The sequence below is a fragment of the Spinacia oleracea genome, chromosome 2, assembly GCF_020520425.1.
Source record: "Spinacia oleracea cultivar Varoflay chromosome 2, BTI_SOV_V1, whole genome shotgun sequence".
NCBI lineage: Eukaryota > Viridiplantae > Streptophyta > Magnoliopsida > Caryophyllales > Amaranthaceae > Spinacia > Spinacia oleracea.
The window spans coordinates 4,668,985-4,686,909 of NC_079488.1; the positions used below are offsets into that span (position 1 = coordinate 4,668,985).

General features: G+C 37.8%; 1 protein-coding gene across 1 annotated transcript; it reads left to right on the plus strand.

Moving 5' to 3' along the window:
• The first annotated feature begins 6,478 nt into the window (after positions 1-6,478).
• Positions 6,479-11,279, plus strand: LOC110779136 (1-aminocyclopropane-1-carboxylate oxidase 1). Its single transcript, XM_021983664.2, has 4 exons — positions 6,479-6,727; positions 7,435-7,658; positions 9,206-9,559; positions 10,698-11,279. The coding sequence occupies exons 1-4, from the start codon at positions 6,626-6,628 to the stop codon at positions 10,927-10,929; spliced, it is 912 nt and encodes a 303-aa protein (XP_021839356.1). The 5' UTR covers positions 6,479-6,625; the 3' UTR covers positions 10,930-11,279.
• The last annotated feature ends 6,646 nt before the right edge of the window (positions 11,280-17,925 follow it).

Below are 17,925 nucleotides of genomic sequence, written 5' to 3' on the forward strand. Positions count from 1 at the left end.
TGATTGGTTATAATTGCGAAAAAAAAAGGCAAGAAAGTATAGCGTGGTTTGCTTGTTGTTTCATCATGTGGTGAGTGGGAGAGTTATGTTCATCATTTGTGGTTGATCATGGGATTTACTAGGATTTATGCTCCCCAAAGCCAAGGCTTTAAGCTCACATTTTACCCAAATTTACCGCACCCTTAGCTAAGCCTATCATTACAAGCTCTGAAGACCTTCCGACCTTTGTGCATAGAGTCATATTAATATGAAAGTAGTTGTTTACCAATGCAAGTTGACATGACATATTCCGAGTCGACTATTAAGTTGAGTGCATGTTCTTTTAAACACACGAGTGTTGTGAGTTTGATGAACTCATTTGCCTTCCCCAATACCTCTGCCAGAGTTGTGAACGACTTCCTACTCAGATAATTCTTAGTTATAGCGTGAGTGCGCCGGCCCTCTGGTCCAAAAATTTTATTGTGTATTTATAGTTTCGGCACCCCCTAAAGTTTGAATATGATTGTTTAAATTCCATATTATATTGCTCATTTATTCCTCGTAATGTTGTTCAACATCCGCCACTGATAAGTAGCCATATTATATGGCAATAATTAGCCATGAAAACCGCCGCTTGATTTGCCTCTCGACAGCAGCGGTGGAAGGAAACCGCCTGTAAAGGTAGGACAACCGATTTCTGACAAAAACCGAAGTGACCCGAAGAAAAAAATTCACACATTCAATCTGCATAAGTATAAAGGCCTCGTATAACTACATTATCCGATTATACCGGAACAGATTATACCCGACCCGTAACCGACCGATGACCCGATTTGACACCCCTAGGCTCAGGGCTATCAAAAACTGACCCGACTCAACCCATTTCTGACAAAAACCCAAGTGATCCGGAAAAAAAAATCCACACATTCAATCCGCATAAGCATAATGACACCCGTACAACTACATTATCCGATTATACCTGAATCGATTATACCCGACCCGTAACCGACCGATGACCCGATTCGATGCCCGATCCGAAGGAATCACTTCAGTCCTATTCTTTGTTATTTTGGACCAGTCCAAAGTTGTTATCCCAACACGTAACTGCAGTTCTGCAACATTCCAATTGAGGGCTTGAATCTATCGTATGATTGGGCATTTAGCTAGGCAAGTTTAAATTGGGTCAGACAAATACTACATACATACGGCCCTTTCCAACGCCAGATCTAATCTCTTTTGTTTTAACCCAAAGATTTAACCCATTTTGGCATTTGCCAGAGTTTAATGGGTTATTAATGAATGGGCTTAACCAGATAATTGTCATAATGCACATGCTTAGGCAAGAATAAAAATAATCGGTTGTTAAAGTTTTGGAGGGTGGTTTTCAAGACCTGCAAACTAATCCCGTCTACATTAATTATCTCCGTACTCTTTGTGAGTTGTGACTCTCTCTCTAAATAAAATAATAAAAAAAATTAGCAGGGTTGTCAAATTAGAACATTGGTAGGATCAAGTCTAATCGGTTTGGGTCTAATTAAATCAGTGTATCCATTCGAATTGAATGCGTATTTTTTTTCGAATTACTCCGATTTTGTCGAATATTAGTTGAATCGGATCAGTTTTTGACTTGATGAATTAGATCAGATAGAGATATTATATCTCATATCGCTAACTGCTGTACCCGGGTACAGCCAGCTCTGGCTGTACCCCCCAAAAACGACGCGCTCATATTGTTTGTTCATACTTGTCGACTGTTTGTTCTTTTTTATTGTACTGTTTGTTCATTCTTATTGTACTGTTTGTTCTTTCTTGTTGTATTGTTTGTTCATTCTTGTTGTACTGTTTGTTCTTTCATGTTGTTTTTTAAATTCATCATCAAATTTTCATAATTGTTGTATTTTTTGTTCTTTCTTCTGGAATTTTATGTTCTTTTTTATATTGTTTGTTCTTTCTTGTTTATTTGTTTGTTTATAATAATCATATGGTTAATGTTCATAATTAAACTCTTCATTAATCTTTTATTCTTTCTTTTTGTATTGTTTGTTCTTTCTTGTTGTACTGTTTGTTCTTTCTTGTATTCATCAAACTTATTGTTGTATTGTTTGTTCTTTCATGTTGGCTTTAAAATTCATCATAAAATTGTTCATAATTGTTGTATTGTTTGTTCTTTTTTCTGGAATTTTATGTTCTTTTTTATATTGTTTGTTCTTTTTTGTTGAATTATTTGTTCTTTCTTGTTTATTTGTTTGTTCATAATAATTATCTGCTTTATTGTTTGTTCTTTCTTGTTGTATTGTTTGTTCTTTCATGTTGGCTTTAAAATTCATAATGAAATTGTTCACTTCATTGGTCTTTTATGTTTTTACAAGCGCCTATATTGTTTATTTCCAAATAAATAAATAAATGTTCATTTCCAAAATAGTAAATGTTCATTCCAAATAAATAAATAAATGTTCATTTCCAAAATAGTAAATGTTAATTCCAAATAAATAAATAAATGTTCATTTCCGAAATAGTAAATGTTCATTTTTGTAGTTTATTTCCAAATAAATAAATAAATGTTCATTTCCAAAATAGTAAATGTTCATTCCAAATAAATAAATAAATGTTCATTTCCGTAATAGTAAATGTTCATTTTTGTACCAGTATTTGTTCTTTCTTGTTGTATTGTTTGTTCTTTCATGTTGGCTTTAAAATTCATCATAAAATTGTTCATAATTGTTGTATTGGTTGTTCTTTTTTCTGGAATTTTATGTTCTTTTTTATATTGTTTGTTCTTTTTTGTTGAATTATTTGTTCTTTCTTGTTTATTTGTTTGTTCACAATAAATATATGGTTAATGTTCATAATGAAATTGTTCACTTCATTGGTCTTTTATGTTTTTACAAGAGCCTATATTGTTTATTTCCAAATAAATAAAAAAATGTTCATTTTCGAAATAGTAAATGTTCATTTTTGTAGTTTATTTCCAAATAAATAAATAAATGTTCATTTCCAAAATAGTAAATGTTCATTCCAAATAAATAAATAAATGTTCATTTCCGAAATAGTAAATGTTCATTTTTGTACCAGTATATTAATGTTCATTTTAACAACACAAACGACATCATTTTGGATAGGGGTACAGCCAGCTTTGGCTGTACCCGGATATAGCCAAAAATTTGCGTCTAAACTTTAAAAGAGAAAGTGGGTCAAAAGATGATTAACAAACTAATTAATATGCAATTCTGCTGCCCATTGGAAGTTAGGCTCCCAGTATTTGACTTTGAGTGGTTTTCAGTTTTCCAGTTTAGGCAACATTCACTATCAAGTTAACAACACTTCTAGAACTGTTTGGCAAATTTTCACTATGTGACTCACGTATGAGTGGTCTAAAAATGGAGATGTATAACGATAGCGAGAAAAATAATTAGGCACGCAAGTAAAGAACACGAAGATTTAACGTGGTTCACTAATAATGTGTTAGCTTCGTTCACATGCAAGGAGAGAGAAGTTTTATTGATCTTGATAAATACAAATCACATACTCCGTAATACAATTAGATTATACGGATTTTTCACGAAATACCCCTGAATTTTGGCGTAATTCACCAAATGTCCCTCGACTTTCAGAAATTCACCAAATATCCTTCACAAATGACTTAATACCCAAAATACCCTTACTAATGACGCGCCGTTAGTCCTCCGTTAACCTAATTTTCAAATTCACCAAATACCCCTATTTTAATACTTATTTCACCAAATACCCTTATTCTGAAACTTAGTTCACCAAATACCAATAACTTAAAAACACCTCAAAACGTCGCAACTCTTCAAGAAAATAGCTACTTCTTTTGTACCTTAGTCTTTATGTGACCAAGTAATTATATTTACCACGCAATCGGAAGGTATTCCTTTTCCAATATGGGAAATATCTTTAACATGTGCAAACAGATTAAAAATAAAGCTCCTATTAGTTTTATTCTAACGCATATGTTCCAGCTACCTCGGCTTATATCGCTTCCATGCCACCTATTTAACGTTAACTCCCTTTTGTCTCTTGTCTCTACTGCCTCCAAACATCTTTCTTCCATCTCCTAATTTTCTCTCAACTTTACAGTCGAGGCATAAAGGTTTTCCCATTTTTCTTTTGAGCTAGGTCCTATTGAGATAGTCAGATTTATGGACAAATATCTATTTTTGGATTTGAGGGAACAAGAAAAAAATGAAACTAAGGTATGTTCCAAATCTCATGAACTAGTGAAAAAACACGAATCTTGGGACAAAGATTTGCCTCCAAACTCAATATTTTCACATCATGAATCCAAGTTGAAATCGAGGTTGTGATAAAAATGTATGCGTTATTGAACTTGATTTCTTAGTATCTTCACCATTCGGACAATAAGAAAATTAAGGTGTTAGATTTAAATTGAATTACTTCAGCTTCACTCACATAAGATTCCTTTGAAAAGGGGTGTTTTTTGGACTTTTGCTCAGCTAAAGTGCATTGTCTTTACTGGATGAGGCCTGAACTTATTGGATCATAATTGAAACTTACTGAGTGTTGTATAGGAGCCTCGAATGGAAATTTCCTCCCACAATATTAGAAATTGTTTGGGACTCTTACATATGTGGATTCATGGGTGTGGATGATGATTTTGAAATAAAACTCATGACAAAAGTGATAAGAAATTAACAAAACAATATAAATAGTCAGAAAAGGGGTTTTTATAAGCAAACAATAAGCAACGACTAATTTTCAAACACAAAAACTAACCGTTGAGCATCAAAATGGGTAATTTTCAGTTATGGGTATTTGGTGAATTAAGTTTCATAATAGGGGTATTATGTGAAATAAGTAATAAAATAGGGGTATTTGGTGAGTTTAAAAATTAGGCTAACGGAGGACTAACGGCGCGTCATTAGTAAGGGTATTTTGGGTATTAAGTCATTTGTGAGGGGCATTTGGTGAATTTCTGAAAGTCGAGGGGCATTTGGTGAATTACGCCAAAATTCGGGGGTATTTCATGAAAAATCCGTAGATTATAACTAAAGAATTTATACAATACTCTCTAGACAATTGCGAAAAATTGCCCAGAAAATAGGCCCAAATAACTAACGTAAAGGAGATCACCGTGCTGAAGCGTTGCAGAAAGGGAATTTGACCTATTCAAGGCATATTCTAACAAGAGAAAGAGGGGAGAAAATACCACCTTATAAGCTTTAGTGTGGAACCTATGTTGGACTTATAAATGAACCAAACTCTCCTACTTCTTAATGGGTCGTTCAAGCCCATTTCATATTTTCTGAAATTTAATATACTTCGTGTTTTTTAGTTGAGAATTAAACTGCGATAACCATTATTTTTCCAAAACTGAACTTATTTGTCTGAACTTCGCTTTACCTAGCAATTCTCAACTAAAGAAAGCTAGTGCCTTTTTGGGTTTCAGGACAAAGACAAAGTTGTTGTGTTCTTTTCACAATACTTTTCTTTATTTTTTAAATAAGTGGAAATAAGACGATATAACGTAGCAACCACTTTGTCCTGAAACTCTAGAAAAAGCTTGAATTTTGTTAAATTCATAATTATCACCCTAACAAAAGAAAAAGGTTGGATTCCGCCTGGACAGAATTGACATACGAAATACAATTACTACGAAAGAAGACTACTTATAATTTATGAAATTAATAGCTAAGGCATTTCAAGTTCTTATATGAAGTATTCTATATGACGAATATCATTTTTTAGATTTACAATTAGTCTCTTATTAGATCGTATGATATTTAATTGACTATTTTAGTGAGACCATGCTCAATTATATATTAACATAGTAAGAGATGGGTGATGTGGCATGTGGTCTCTAGCTGCCAGATGGCTTTTCACAAGAATTTGTGTTTGATTTATCTTAGTTTCTTTGAAATTATCTAAACTTAACCATCATTATAACTCATTAAATGAGATTTTATGTACTCCACATAATCTTAACTAGAGAAAGATAGTAAAATTAATTTTGGCTATTAATCGAGACCATAACACCAACGATGTTTTGACCTAATAATTCAAACGAGGGTCAATAAGTCTCATATTCGAATTTTCCCACCCCTATTAATTTGTAACTTATATTGCCCTTGTTATTCATTTGTACCAACAACTAATTTAGACCCCAGAAAATGAATCATAGACTTTGGACTTTTTAAAAATTTATAAAGCAAACGTATGCTTTTAGTAAAGCTAATTATTGATTATTTGTTTGGTAAAATTAAGCTAAACCAATGACGGATAAAGAGGGACATATCACACTGTTAGCACTTATCAGCACACAGATTCATGTTTATTCCAATAAAAATAACCAGAACTTTGGAATAATATAGCAACTATAGGCTAAAAAGAAAAATCAAATTATATATTAAGCTACAAATATGTAATTAATTAGTTATTTATCAACCACTTGACAAAAGGAGACCATTAGTTGAATTTGGACCCAGTTTTTACAGTATATAACTACCTTAACGCAGAATCTAACACCCCAAAGATCACGGTTCATAGATATTTGTTCAAGGTTATAAGTAATGCAAGTATTTTCTTAAATAAAAGTGAATATTATTTATTTCCTATAAATAGCTATTTCCTCATTCTAGCCACATTTCATCAACACAAGAGAGTAAAAATGGAAATGCCAACTATTAACTTTGGTGAGCTTGAAGGTGAGAAAAGAAGTGAGACACTAGCACTCCTCCATCACGCTTGCGAAAATTGGGGCTTTTTTCAAGTAAGTCGTTGTTCTCTTCACCTGATCTGATCTGATTTTTCTAATTTTTGATCTGATTTTTCTAGTTTTTGATCTGATCTACGGAGTAGTATGAATGTTTTATGTAACTATTTTTTTCTGATATGATTTGATCTGATCTAGTCTGATTTTTCTGATCAATGAATATATCAACAGAGATCAACTAATTTCTCCGATAAAGTCTATAAAAAGTTCGTAAGGAAAACACGCATTTGCAAATTATGTGGACAAAATACATTATTCACGTGAGAAAACAAAGTATTTTTACCAAATATTTCAAAAGTAAACATATACTCCGTACTATGTAACAATCTGGTATATGTGTGAACATATACTCCGTATTTTATTTTTACCAAATATTTCAAAAGTACCAACTACTTCGTACTACGTAACAATCTAAATCAAATACATGTGTGATTCATCGAGTTTTTGAAACGATAGAAAAGTGAGTACTAAATCAATAATGTACCTTAAACCTTGTTCTCTTCTCTTGAACTGATCTGATTCTTTTTAATTTTTGGTCTGGTCTGGTTTGGTATAATCTGGTATGTTCTAAATATTTGATGTGAGTGTTTTTTATTTCTTCTGATATAGTCTGATTTTTTTAGTATTTTGTGGTACCCGTATTCGTCAACTATTACGTATTGTGTAATAATCATAATGAATTGTTAGTTTGTTACAAATTACAGATAGAAAATCATGGAATTGAGAAAGAGTTAATGGACAAAGTGAAGCAGTTTATAAACAAATATTATGAGGAAAACTTGAAAGATGGGTTCTTCGAGTCAGATATTAGCAAGGCTTTGGAGAACAAAGAGAACGCTTCTAGCACAGATTGGGAAAGCAGCTTCTTCATTATGCATCGCCCCAAGTCTAACATGAATGATTTTGGTGATTTCTCTGAAGATTTTCGGTTAGTATAATTAAACAATTGGTGATTCTTTAATTTATGTTTTCCAGTCCATAATAATATGGTGTTATACTACGTACGTACGTAAATAGTTGTTTATTTTATCTTGAGATCGCATTACCATGAACATTAATTTGATCCATCTGCATTGTTAGAATGATGAACATGTTTTCTCTATCAGTAATGCAATAAGGATGATGATTTTCACAAGGCTGGATCACGTGGGTCGGACAAATTTGTCATCCATGACACAACCCGTCCAATCTGGTTTTTTTTTTAAAAGGTGTCGTGGGTTGAGTTTTTCTAACACAGCTCATTTCGAACTACCCCACCGGATCCGACATACCCGACCCACAAAACACAACCCGCCCAACACACGAACCCTACCCACCTAACTTTGCGACCCACCCGACCAGACATCCTAATTTAAACTATTTTGTATGATGAAAATGCTAATAAATTTTAATTTTATTATTTAATTAACTACGTACATTTACGTGAGTATGTCAATAGCATAAAAAATAATTATTTTAAGTTCCCATAAAATTCGTCAGCTCCTAAAACCCACCTAAACAACATTTGCTCCTAAAACTTGTTTAAATCCCCCGACCTATCGGAGCCACATGAGGCCCCAAAACCTATCGTAACCCACCAAATCCATCGGACCCACTCAATCCGCACAACCCATCATGATTCATGACCCATCACGTATTATTTTTTCAGACACAATCAACGACCCAAACCACCGTGACTTTCACTAAGGCGGGTCATGTGTCAACTATCCCCGACCCACGACCCACCAAGCCCCATCATGACCCACCCGACATTTAAACTATTTTGTATGTTTAAAATGCTAATAAATTTTAACTTCATTGTTTGTATATACATTAACTATATTTACATGAGTATGTCAATAACATAAAAAATAATTAATTTAACTTCACATAAAATTTGTAAATTTTTAACGCTTAAGTAATCCTCCAAACCCACCGAAACCACATGACCCACATCATAATCCTAAAACTCGTCTAAACCCACATGACCCGTCAAAGCCACAACATGCCCCAAAATATGTTGTAATCCACCAAACCTATCAGACCAACTCGATCCATACAATGTACCAAAACATGTCGTAACCCACAAACGCATCAGACCCACTCGACCCACACAACCTACCACAACCCACGAGTCCAGGACCCACGTAACCCTTGACCCATCACGTATTGCGTCCATTTTTCCGACAAAAACCCACGACTCGACCCACCTTGACTTTCACTGAGGCAGGTCGTGTGTCAACTATCCCCGACCCACAACACACCAAATCCACCCATGTCCCACACAACCAGCCTTGTTGGCCATCTTTATTTCCAAAGGCAATTTGTTGCTTTAAGCCCATAAATATTGACTTGGATTTCCATCCATTTTGATGTAGGTATTGGCTGAATTAAATAATGCAATGTACTTTGTTCAGAATTGAAACTGTTTTCTTAACTAGCCAATTTGATCATCTATATCATAGTAATAACTGCCAATTTCTACTTAATCTGCAGGAACACAATGGACAGCTACATTGATCAACTAGTAAAAGTAGCAGAAAAACTATCAGAACTAATGTGTGAAAACCTTGGTCTAGAAAAAGACCACATAAAGAAATCATTCTCAGGAACCAAAGGCCCTGCAGTTGGTACAAAGGTAGCAAAATACCCTGAATGTCCGAACCCTGAACTCGTCAGAGGCCTTCGCGAGCACACCGATGCAGGCGGGATCATTCTCTTACTGCAGGACGATCAAGTCCCGGGACTCGAGTTTTACAAAGACCGAAAATGGTTTAAGATACCGCCTTCTAAGAACAACACGATCTTCATCAACACGGGTGATCAAATAGAGGTTCTCAGCAACGGAAGGTACTGTTAGAAATATGATACGTTGAATATCCTAAATATACATATGTGCTACATATATTGAACACTATATTAGATCTCGTGCATGCACGTATATTTTTAAATTATTTGACAAATTTTTAACACTATAACGTAATATATTTGGTTGAATTATGTCACTCCGAAAAATTACTGCATAATTAATAAATCTTGAACATACTTAATACGAACTATATATGCTACTTATTACGTATTTTATATATATACTTGATACGCTAATTTGACGACAATATTCGATATACTAATATGTTGATTTGACCACAATTTTGAATAAATGTATTTTCCATTATTAATACGAAAATATTACCAAAAACATTTTTAGCAAATTATTATGTGGCATATATTATTTCAATAATCTATATATATATATATATATATAAAAAAATCCATATAAAAACAATTAATAAAGATAGAAAATAAACAAAGTACTAAAATATAGATTTTTTAGGAAATTTTTTTGGCAGAAAAATTTTACACCAAGAAGTGACATGTATCATTTCTGGTGTATGTTTTAGTATAATGTAATAAATGACATAGGCTTAACCGCTTAAGTTATTGGGCCAAGTTAGAGCTGATCATCATGGGTCCGACCCGCTGGCCCGACCCGGCCCGAAAAATTGCGGGTTTTGGGAGAATATTTCGGCCCTCTTTTTCGGGCCCGGCCCGAACTTTTTTAAAAAATTACGGCCTTTGGACAACGTAAAACAACAATTTTAGTTATAAATTTGGCCCGGCCCGAAAATGGTCCGAAAAGGCGCTAATTTTGGCCCGAAATAGCGGGTTTTGGGCACAAAAATTGACCCGAAACTTGGCCCGGCCCGGCTCAACATAATGGGCATATTTTTATTCGCTTGGCCCGGTCCGAACCCGGCCCGGCCCGCCATTTGATCAGGTCTAGGCCAAGTGGGGCATTTACATTGGTGTGCTTGGGTTGATAAATATGGCTATATATTATTAATCAAGACTAGCACTTAGAACTTTGCTCGAACATGTTTTAATTAAGAAATCCCATCAGCAATATATATAATGGGGGCTAATATTATATAAGGACAAAGATTAACTCGTTCTAGTCTAGTTTATGTATTTTTGGTTATTGTAACAGGTACAAGAGTGTTCTGCATCGTGTTATGACAGGAAAATCTGGGAGTCGACTATCAGTTGCCACGTTTTACAATCCTGCAGGGGATGCTGTTATTTCTCCTGCTGAGAAACTGTTGTATCCTGTGAGCTACCGGTTTCAGGACTATTTGAAGCTGTATTCGAGTACTAAGTTCTCAGAAAAAGGTGGGAGGTTTGAATCTATGAAGGAGGATATGATCAATGGAGAAACTTAAATTGTGAAATTCATCAAATATGCAACATGATTTTACCACTTGTTAGTTGTTAAGTCTTCATTTTGATCCGACTACATCTGGTTCTGATCTGTGTCGCACACCTTGCTTGTGGTGGGTGAGTTTCAGAATAAGAGTTTTTGCATACGGCGAGGCTTGAACCTGATACCTCCCTTGAGTGGTATCAAGTTCCTTACTAGTTGAGCCAACTCTATGTTGGTAGTTGTACTCTTATTATATTTCTTGAATTTTACCTCCTCCTACAATTTTACTCTAATTAATTGTAATCATGGACAAGTATTGTCAATTTTATTAATTCTTGAAGTATTGCAAGGGAATTTTATTTTTTACAAGCAACCGGAGTGGCATTGCCATAAGCCCATAATGCCATGCTTATTATAGTAGATGGTTATGGAATGTTCCGGCTCGATACCCGATACGAAAATATCTTGGCCCGACACGAGCATGAAGGTGTAGGCCGTGGTCAGAGTCTGAGCAACATTTTTTTTGGAAAAAGCACGACAAGGTACTGCACGACCCGACAGGCTAAATTTGGAAAAGTAGACTTAGGCACGACGCCGCAACCTGACTCGGCACAAAGATCCATGGGCTTAGAATTTTATGTCAAAGGCCCGTGGGCTTGAGCCTTGTTTTTAAATCATCGTTAGTCTATGGGCCATGGCCCATGGAGTCTCTTAGTTTGGATCGTGCATGTAAGCCAACCAACATACCAAATAAGCTATGAGTAATTTAAACGAGGCTTAAACCCAACTGCAACTTTACATGTAGACCAATATGTGCCAAACAAGCTAATTATCGATATCTCAATAACATGAAACAAAAGTTTAAGGACATTAAAATTCCTACAAAGTTCCTACACTTGTTTGCTTCAACTTATTTATTTGAATTTACTTTTCTTAATTTATCTACATTTATTCTAACTTATTTTACATGATCTTATTTTGTTTAGGAAATTTATTTATTTTGTTTGAGCTTTTTATAACTTTATTATATTTGTATGAACTCTTTAAAATATATCTGAACTTATTTATACTTATTTAACGCTTCGTTATATTGGATTTATTTTGACTGAATTTATATTATATGAACTTATCTAAACTTAACTAAACTTATACGGAGTATGAACTTATTTTATCTGGAAAAAAACTTATTTGTGTGTGAAAATGTCTGAAAAAAACTTATTTTTGTTGAACTTATATTACTTGAAATTTTTTGAACTTACCTGAACTTACCTGAACTTAACAGAACTTATCTGAACTTATTTTGTCTGAAAAAAGTCAAAAAAAGTCGAACATAATAGAGCCTAACTTATCGGGATTTTTTTTAATGTAAAATAGGTAATAACAAGTTAAAATATGATCAACCAAACATACCACACATAGTTTATCATTGTGGGCAATGACATATCCAGAATTTTGAAATAGGGTATCCATTTTCTAATAAGTACTTGTTCGGGCCCCCCCTGTGGGACCCACTTTCTACACAAATTACCAAGATACCCTTTCAGGGGAAATTACTGAAAATACCCTCAAACACAAACCTCTTGATGGGCTCAGACCAGAAGTTAGGGGCCCATATCTCAGCCCCCTACAGGCTCAAGATTCCATACCCCTACACTTGCCTATATTTACTAATAATGTCATCCTGCACTACTATAAATATGCTTCACCTAATTATTATTCAGGTATGCAATTATTCCCACACTGACTCTCTCACTACTTTCTCTCTCTACAAGAACTGACTTGAGCGTCGGAGAGGGTTTTCTCGGGAACCCCCCCGAGCCAGTTTACGTTTGTCGTTTTTGTAGGACAAACCACAACCGATTGGAGGAAAACGACAGCCTGGTTGAAGAGGCTTCCCCTATTTTCACACTTAGCATTTTCTTCGCAGAAACAGTTGGCGCCGTCTGTGGGGAAGTCAACTACAAGTCATGGTTAACACTCGACGAACCAGGCAACACTCCTCCTCTCATCGATCAGAGTCCCATCCCAATTACGTGTTGATGCCTACTCCGAGGAACGGAGATGATCACAATGGTGATCAGGACCATGAGAATCAACAGCCCCATGTCGAGGGTCACCCTGAGAACTTGGTCACCCGAAAGGATCTAGAGTATTTGGCTGCTCAAGTCAATGAGGCTATCCACAACCTCCAAGGAATGGGAGAAGGACCTTCAAGGAAATATCAAAACCACCTACCAGCTCAAAGGTGAGCACAAAATCTCATACCATCCACAGGGCACAACCCCGAAGTGTGAAGGACATGCTAGGTGACAGGGGTGGGGCACAGCCTCGCCCTCGCCAATCAAGGGCCAGCCAAGATGCACGTCGGGTAATTGAAGATCGACAACTGCACAGAGGAAACCTTGATGCTCGAGACCTCTTGCACAGAAGGCGCCTCGAACAAGCCAGAGAAGCCATCAGGAATGATAGGATCACCCGAGATCTATCCCCCTCTAGTGCTAAGACTACGGCCTCCGCACGAGACCACCCCACTCCTTCAAGACAAGTCAGGGACCGATCGAGGTCAGCTCTCGAAGGACATCTCTCAGGAGGCACTCACCTTCTCCTATAAGGAGATGTCACTCACCCTCTAGCCGGGCTAGAGGCCGTTCCCCCAGGACAAGGGTTTCATCCCTCGATCAACAGCCAGGGGCTCATTCATCTTCTCATCGCCCAAGGCATCACTCACCCTCAAGAATAGGAAGGATCCCTCCACGCCGTGAGCGAACATACTCGCCTCTCCCAGAGAGTAGAGGTAGGCATACCTCCCCAAGAGGATGATGGGACTCCCCTCCACCAAGAACTGATAGGCACAGACATACCTCGTCATTGCAAGAGGCTCTCACTGTTAGGTTATGATACATATGACAATTCATAAATCATGCGGAAAAACCATTTAGCCAGGAATACATATTATTTACACATAATCATTTAGCATAGTTTAGATGCATACTCTTTGTTGCGTGCCTTCCCTAGCTGCGCCCGAACCGAACAAGAACAAGTCTTTAAGACTCCAAGTGTCGTCCCTCCGTAGATAGTCCACAGCACGTCCGAATCCGCCTTAAGATTGACCAACTAGAATCGCCCTTAAGGTACTAAAAATTTCGGCACTTTTGAGCAAGGAATGTGTCTGAATTTTTCTCTCAAAAACTCACTTTGAATACTTGAAAAACTTGTTATAAATTGTGAACCCAGGCCACATATTTATAGGGGTATGGAAAGAGAATTGGAATCCTATTAGGATACGAATTAATTAAATTAGAATCCTAATGAAACTCTTATTTAATTAATTTTATCAAATAGAATTAGGAATTTAATCATTAAACGAATCCTGTACGTTTTAGGTTTCGTATGTGAACACAAACACCCACGCACGCACAGCAGCCCACGAGGGGCGCCATGCGCGCGCGCGCACAGCCCGAGCATCGCAGCCCACGACTGCCGCAGCCTTGGGCGCGCGCTGGGCCTGCCTTGCGGTGGGCCTGGCGCAGCCTTGGGCTGGCGTGTGTTGTGGCGCGCTTTTCCCTTGCTGGACGTGGGCCTGGCTTCGTGCTGGGCCTTCGTCTAGCAAGCTCGTCCGATCCTAATTCGTACGACGCGCTTCCGATTAATTTTCCGATTCCGGAATTCATTTCCGATACGAACAATATTTAGCATTTCCGATTCCGGAATTAATTTCCGTTTCGAACAAATATTTAATATTTCCGTTTCCGGAATTATTTTCCGATTCCGATAATATTTCCGATTCAGACAATATTTCCGTTTCCGGCAATATTTCCGATTCCGGCAATATTTCTATTTCCAATAATATTTCCCGATATGTACCATGTTTCCGTTTCCGGCAACATCTACGACTTGGGTAATATTTATATTTCCGATACGATCCATATTTCCGTTTCCGGCAATATCATCGTTTCCGGAGTATTCATTTCTTGCCTGTGACGATCTCAGCTCCCACTGAAACCAAGATCCGTCGATTCCGAATATCCATAGATGGAGTATTTAATGCCATTAAATACTTGATCCGTTTACGTACTATTTGTGTGACCCTACGGGTTCAGTCAAGAGTAAGCTGTGGATTAATATCATTAATTCCACTTGAACTGAAGCGGCCTCTAGCTAGGCATTCAGCTCACTTGATCTCACTGAATTATTAACTTGTTAATTAATACTGAACCGCATTTATTAGACTTAACATCGAATGCATACTTGGACCAAGGGCATTATTTCCTTCACTCACTCCCTTCTCCCAAGAAATAATGAACACCCCCCGCCGAGACAAAGTGAAGGTCCCTACCATCGAGCCTTTCGACGGAACTACGGATCCAGAAGAACACATGGCCGCCTATGAGGCTCAAATGAACGTTTAGACTGGATGCGGAGCTACTTGGTGCAGGTACTTTCCAACCACCTTGAAGGGTCTTGCCCTTATATGGTTCAACAAGCACGTACCAAAGGGAAGCATCAAGAGCTACAGTGAGCATGAAAAGGTTTTCATCAGCCAATTCGCGGCGGGTCGGAGGCACCAAAGGACAAGTGTCAACTTAATGGCAGTCAGACAGGGAGAGACGGAGACCCTTCGCAATTATATTAAGAGATTCAATGAAGAAGTCCTAAAGATACACAATCTCAAGGACGAAACCAAGTTCGCAGCCCTCTTGGCAGGTCTTCAGCCAGATGACTTCAAGTTTGAATTGGTCAAGTCCGGGGTGTCCAACCTCGAGGAAGCAATGGAGAAGGCCCAAATGCACATTCAAGCCACAAATATTTGTAAGATCAATTGGGGTGGTGAGAGTGGAACAAGGCAAAAACAAAAGCCAAGACCTAACGGCAGCCACGACCAAACTCAGCCCTCCCTCAAAAAGTCGGTTATGGTTGATGACCATGGTGAGGATCCGAGGTACAACCGCAATAGGCGGGAGATTTACCTTGATCTCAAAGGAAAAGACATCCTCCCTAAGCCACCTGCAATCCGTACGCCCGAAGCAAAGCGAGACAAGTCACTTTGGTGTGAGTTTCACCACGAGTGCGGGCACACCACAAAGAACTGTAGGGAGCTGAAAAAGGCACTGGATCACTTGGCTGACAAGGGCAAGCTGAATAATTACTTAAGGAAGAATCCCCCAAAACAAAAGCCAAAGAAAAGGAGTCTCTTAGTGATGATACGGGAGACTACATTGGAGTGATAGCCGGAGGCTTGGCAACAGGCGGGTCTGTGAGCAAGGCGAAGGATAGCTTGTGGGCACTGGAACATCAAGTCCTAAAAGTGGCATCGGCTTCTCAAACATCCCCGGTGATGACATTTGGTGGGAACACTTGTCATCCAATTCAAGAGTCCCATGACGATCCGCTGGTCATCGAGATGAAAGTCGCTAACTCAACGGTAGGGCGAGTGTTAGTGGATAGTGGATCATCCGCCGACATCATTACTCTAAAGTGTCTAGAAGGGCTCAAGTATTCCAAAGATGATCTGAAAACCATCTCCCAGCCACTCATTGGATTTGGAGGTCAAGACGTCCATCCTCAAGGCACCATCAAGCTACCTGTCAGGTTGGGTCCTAAAAACAAGGGAAGACGGTTGTTGGTAGACTTTCTTGTCGTGGACATCTCCCTGCCATACAACATCATCTTAGGCCGACCTCTACTAAGCAAAATAAAAGCCGTAATCTCGGTGTACCAACTTCTCATGCAGTTTGAGTTGGAAGATGGCTCCATGGGAAAAATCTTTGGGGATCAACAAGTGGGCAGGCGATGCTATGTTAACAGCCTCAAGAGCGGGACAAGTACCCCCCAGCCACTGGCCAAGAAAGCCAAGCCAGAAGGGACTCGAAACTCCTGAAGGCAAGCCCCTCCCTCGCCCATGGAACACCGACAACCTTAGAAGGTTTTATGTTCAAACTCCTAAGAATTTCTCCCTTTCTCAAAAGTACTTAGCTTTATAGCTCACATCCATAGTTTTCAATGATGAAAGTGGGGGTAAGATACATGTAAGCCCGCCATAGGCTAAATAACATCTCATCATTGTAAACAAAGCTTTATATCTTCAAGGCAATAGTAAAGAGCTCGACCAGTAATATTACTTAGCAAATTTTGTTTCTAGAATGTTGTAAGTAGAAGCCAAACATTGGCCATGCAAGCGCAGCACACGTCAAAAGGAAAAGACAAGCCAAGTTCAAGCACATGAACTCATACTTAGTGAAATAATCTAAGTCATTTTTGGTGCTTCATCGTTCGCCCAATCATGGGGCTCATTAGTCCTTTTGGAGAACAACAGCCCATTCCCATACTTAGCAAAATAATCTAAGTCATTTTCAAGAATGGCGCATCATCGTTCGCCCAAGCATGGGGCTCATTAGCTCCTTTGGAGAACAACAGCCCATTCCCATACTTAGCAAAATAATCTAAGTCATTTTCAAGAATGGCGCATCATCGTTCGCCCAAACATGGGGCTCATTAGTCCCTTTGGAGAACAGCAGCCCATTCCCATACTTAGCAAAATAATCTGAAATCATCTTTGTCGGTTTGGAAACTTGCGTCCGTATAGCCTTTAACAATTAATTCATCATCTCCACCATAGACCAGGAAGTCATCTTTGTGCCTTTTCAAGTACTTCAGAATATTCTTGGCAGCAGTCCAATGCGCCTCTCCTGGGTCTGACTGGTATCTGCTCGTAGCACTGAGTGCGTACGCAACATCCGGGCGTGTACATATCATAGCATACATTATTGAACCAATCAATGATGCATATGGAATCCCATTCATTCGTCTACGCTCATCAAGTGTTTTTGGGCACTGAGTCTTGCTTAGAGTCATTCCATGAGACATGGGTAGGTAGCCTCGCTTGGAGTCCGCCATCTTGAACCTATCAAGCACCTTATTGATATAAGTGCTTTGACTAAGTCCAATCATCCTTTTAGATCTATCTCTGTAAATCTTGATGCCCAGTATGTACTGTGCTTCTCCTAGATCTTTTATC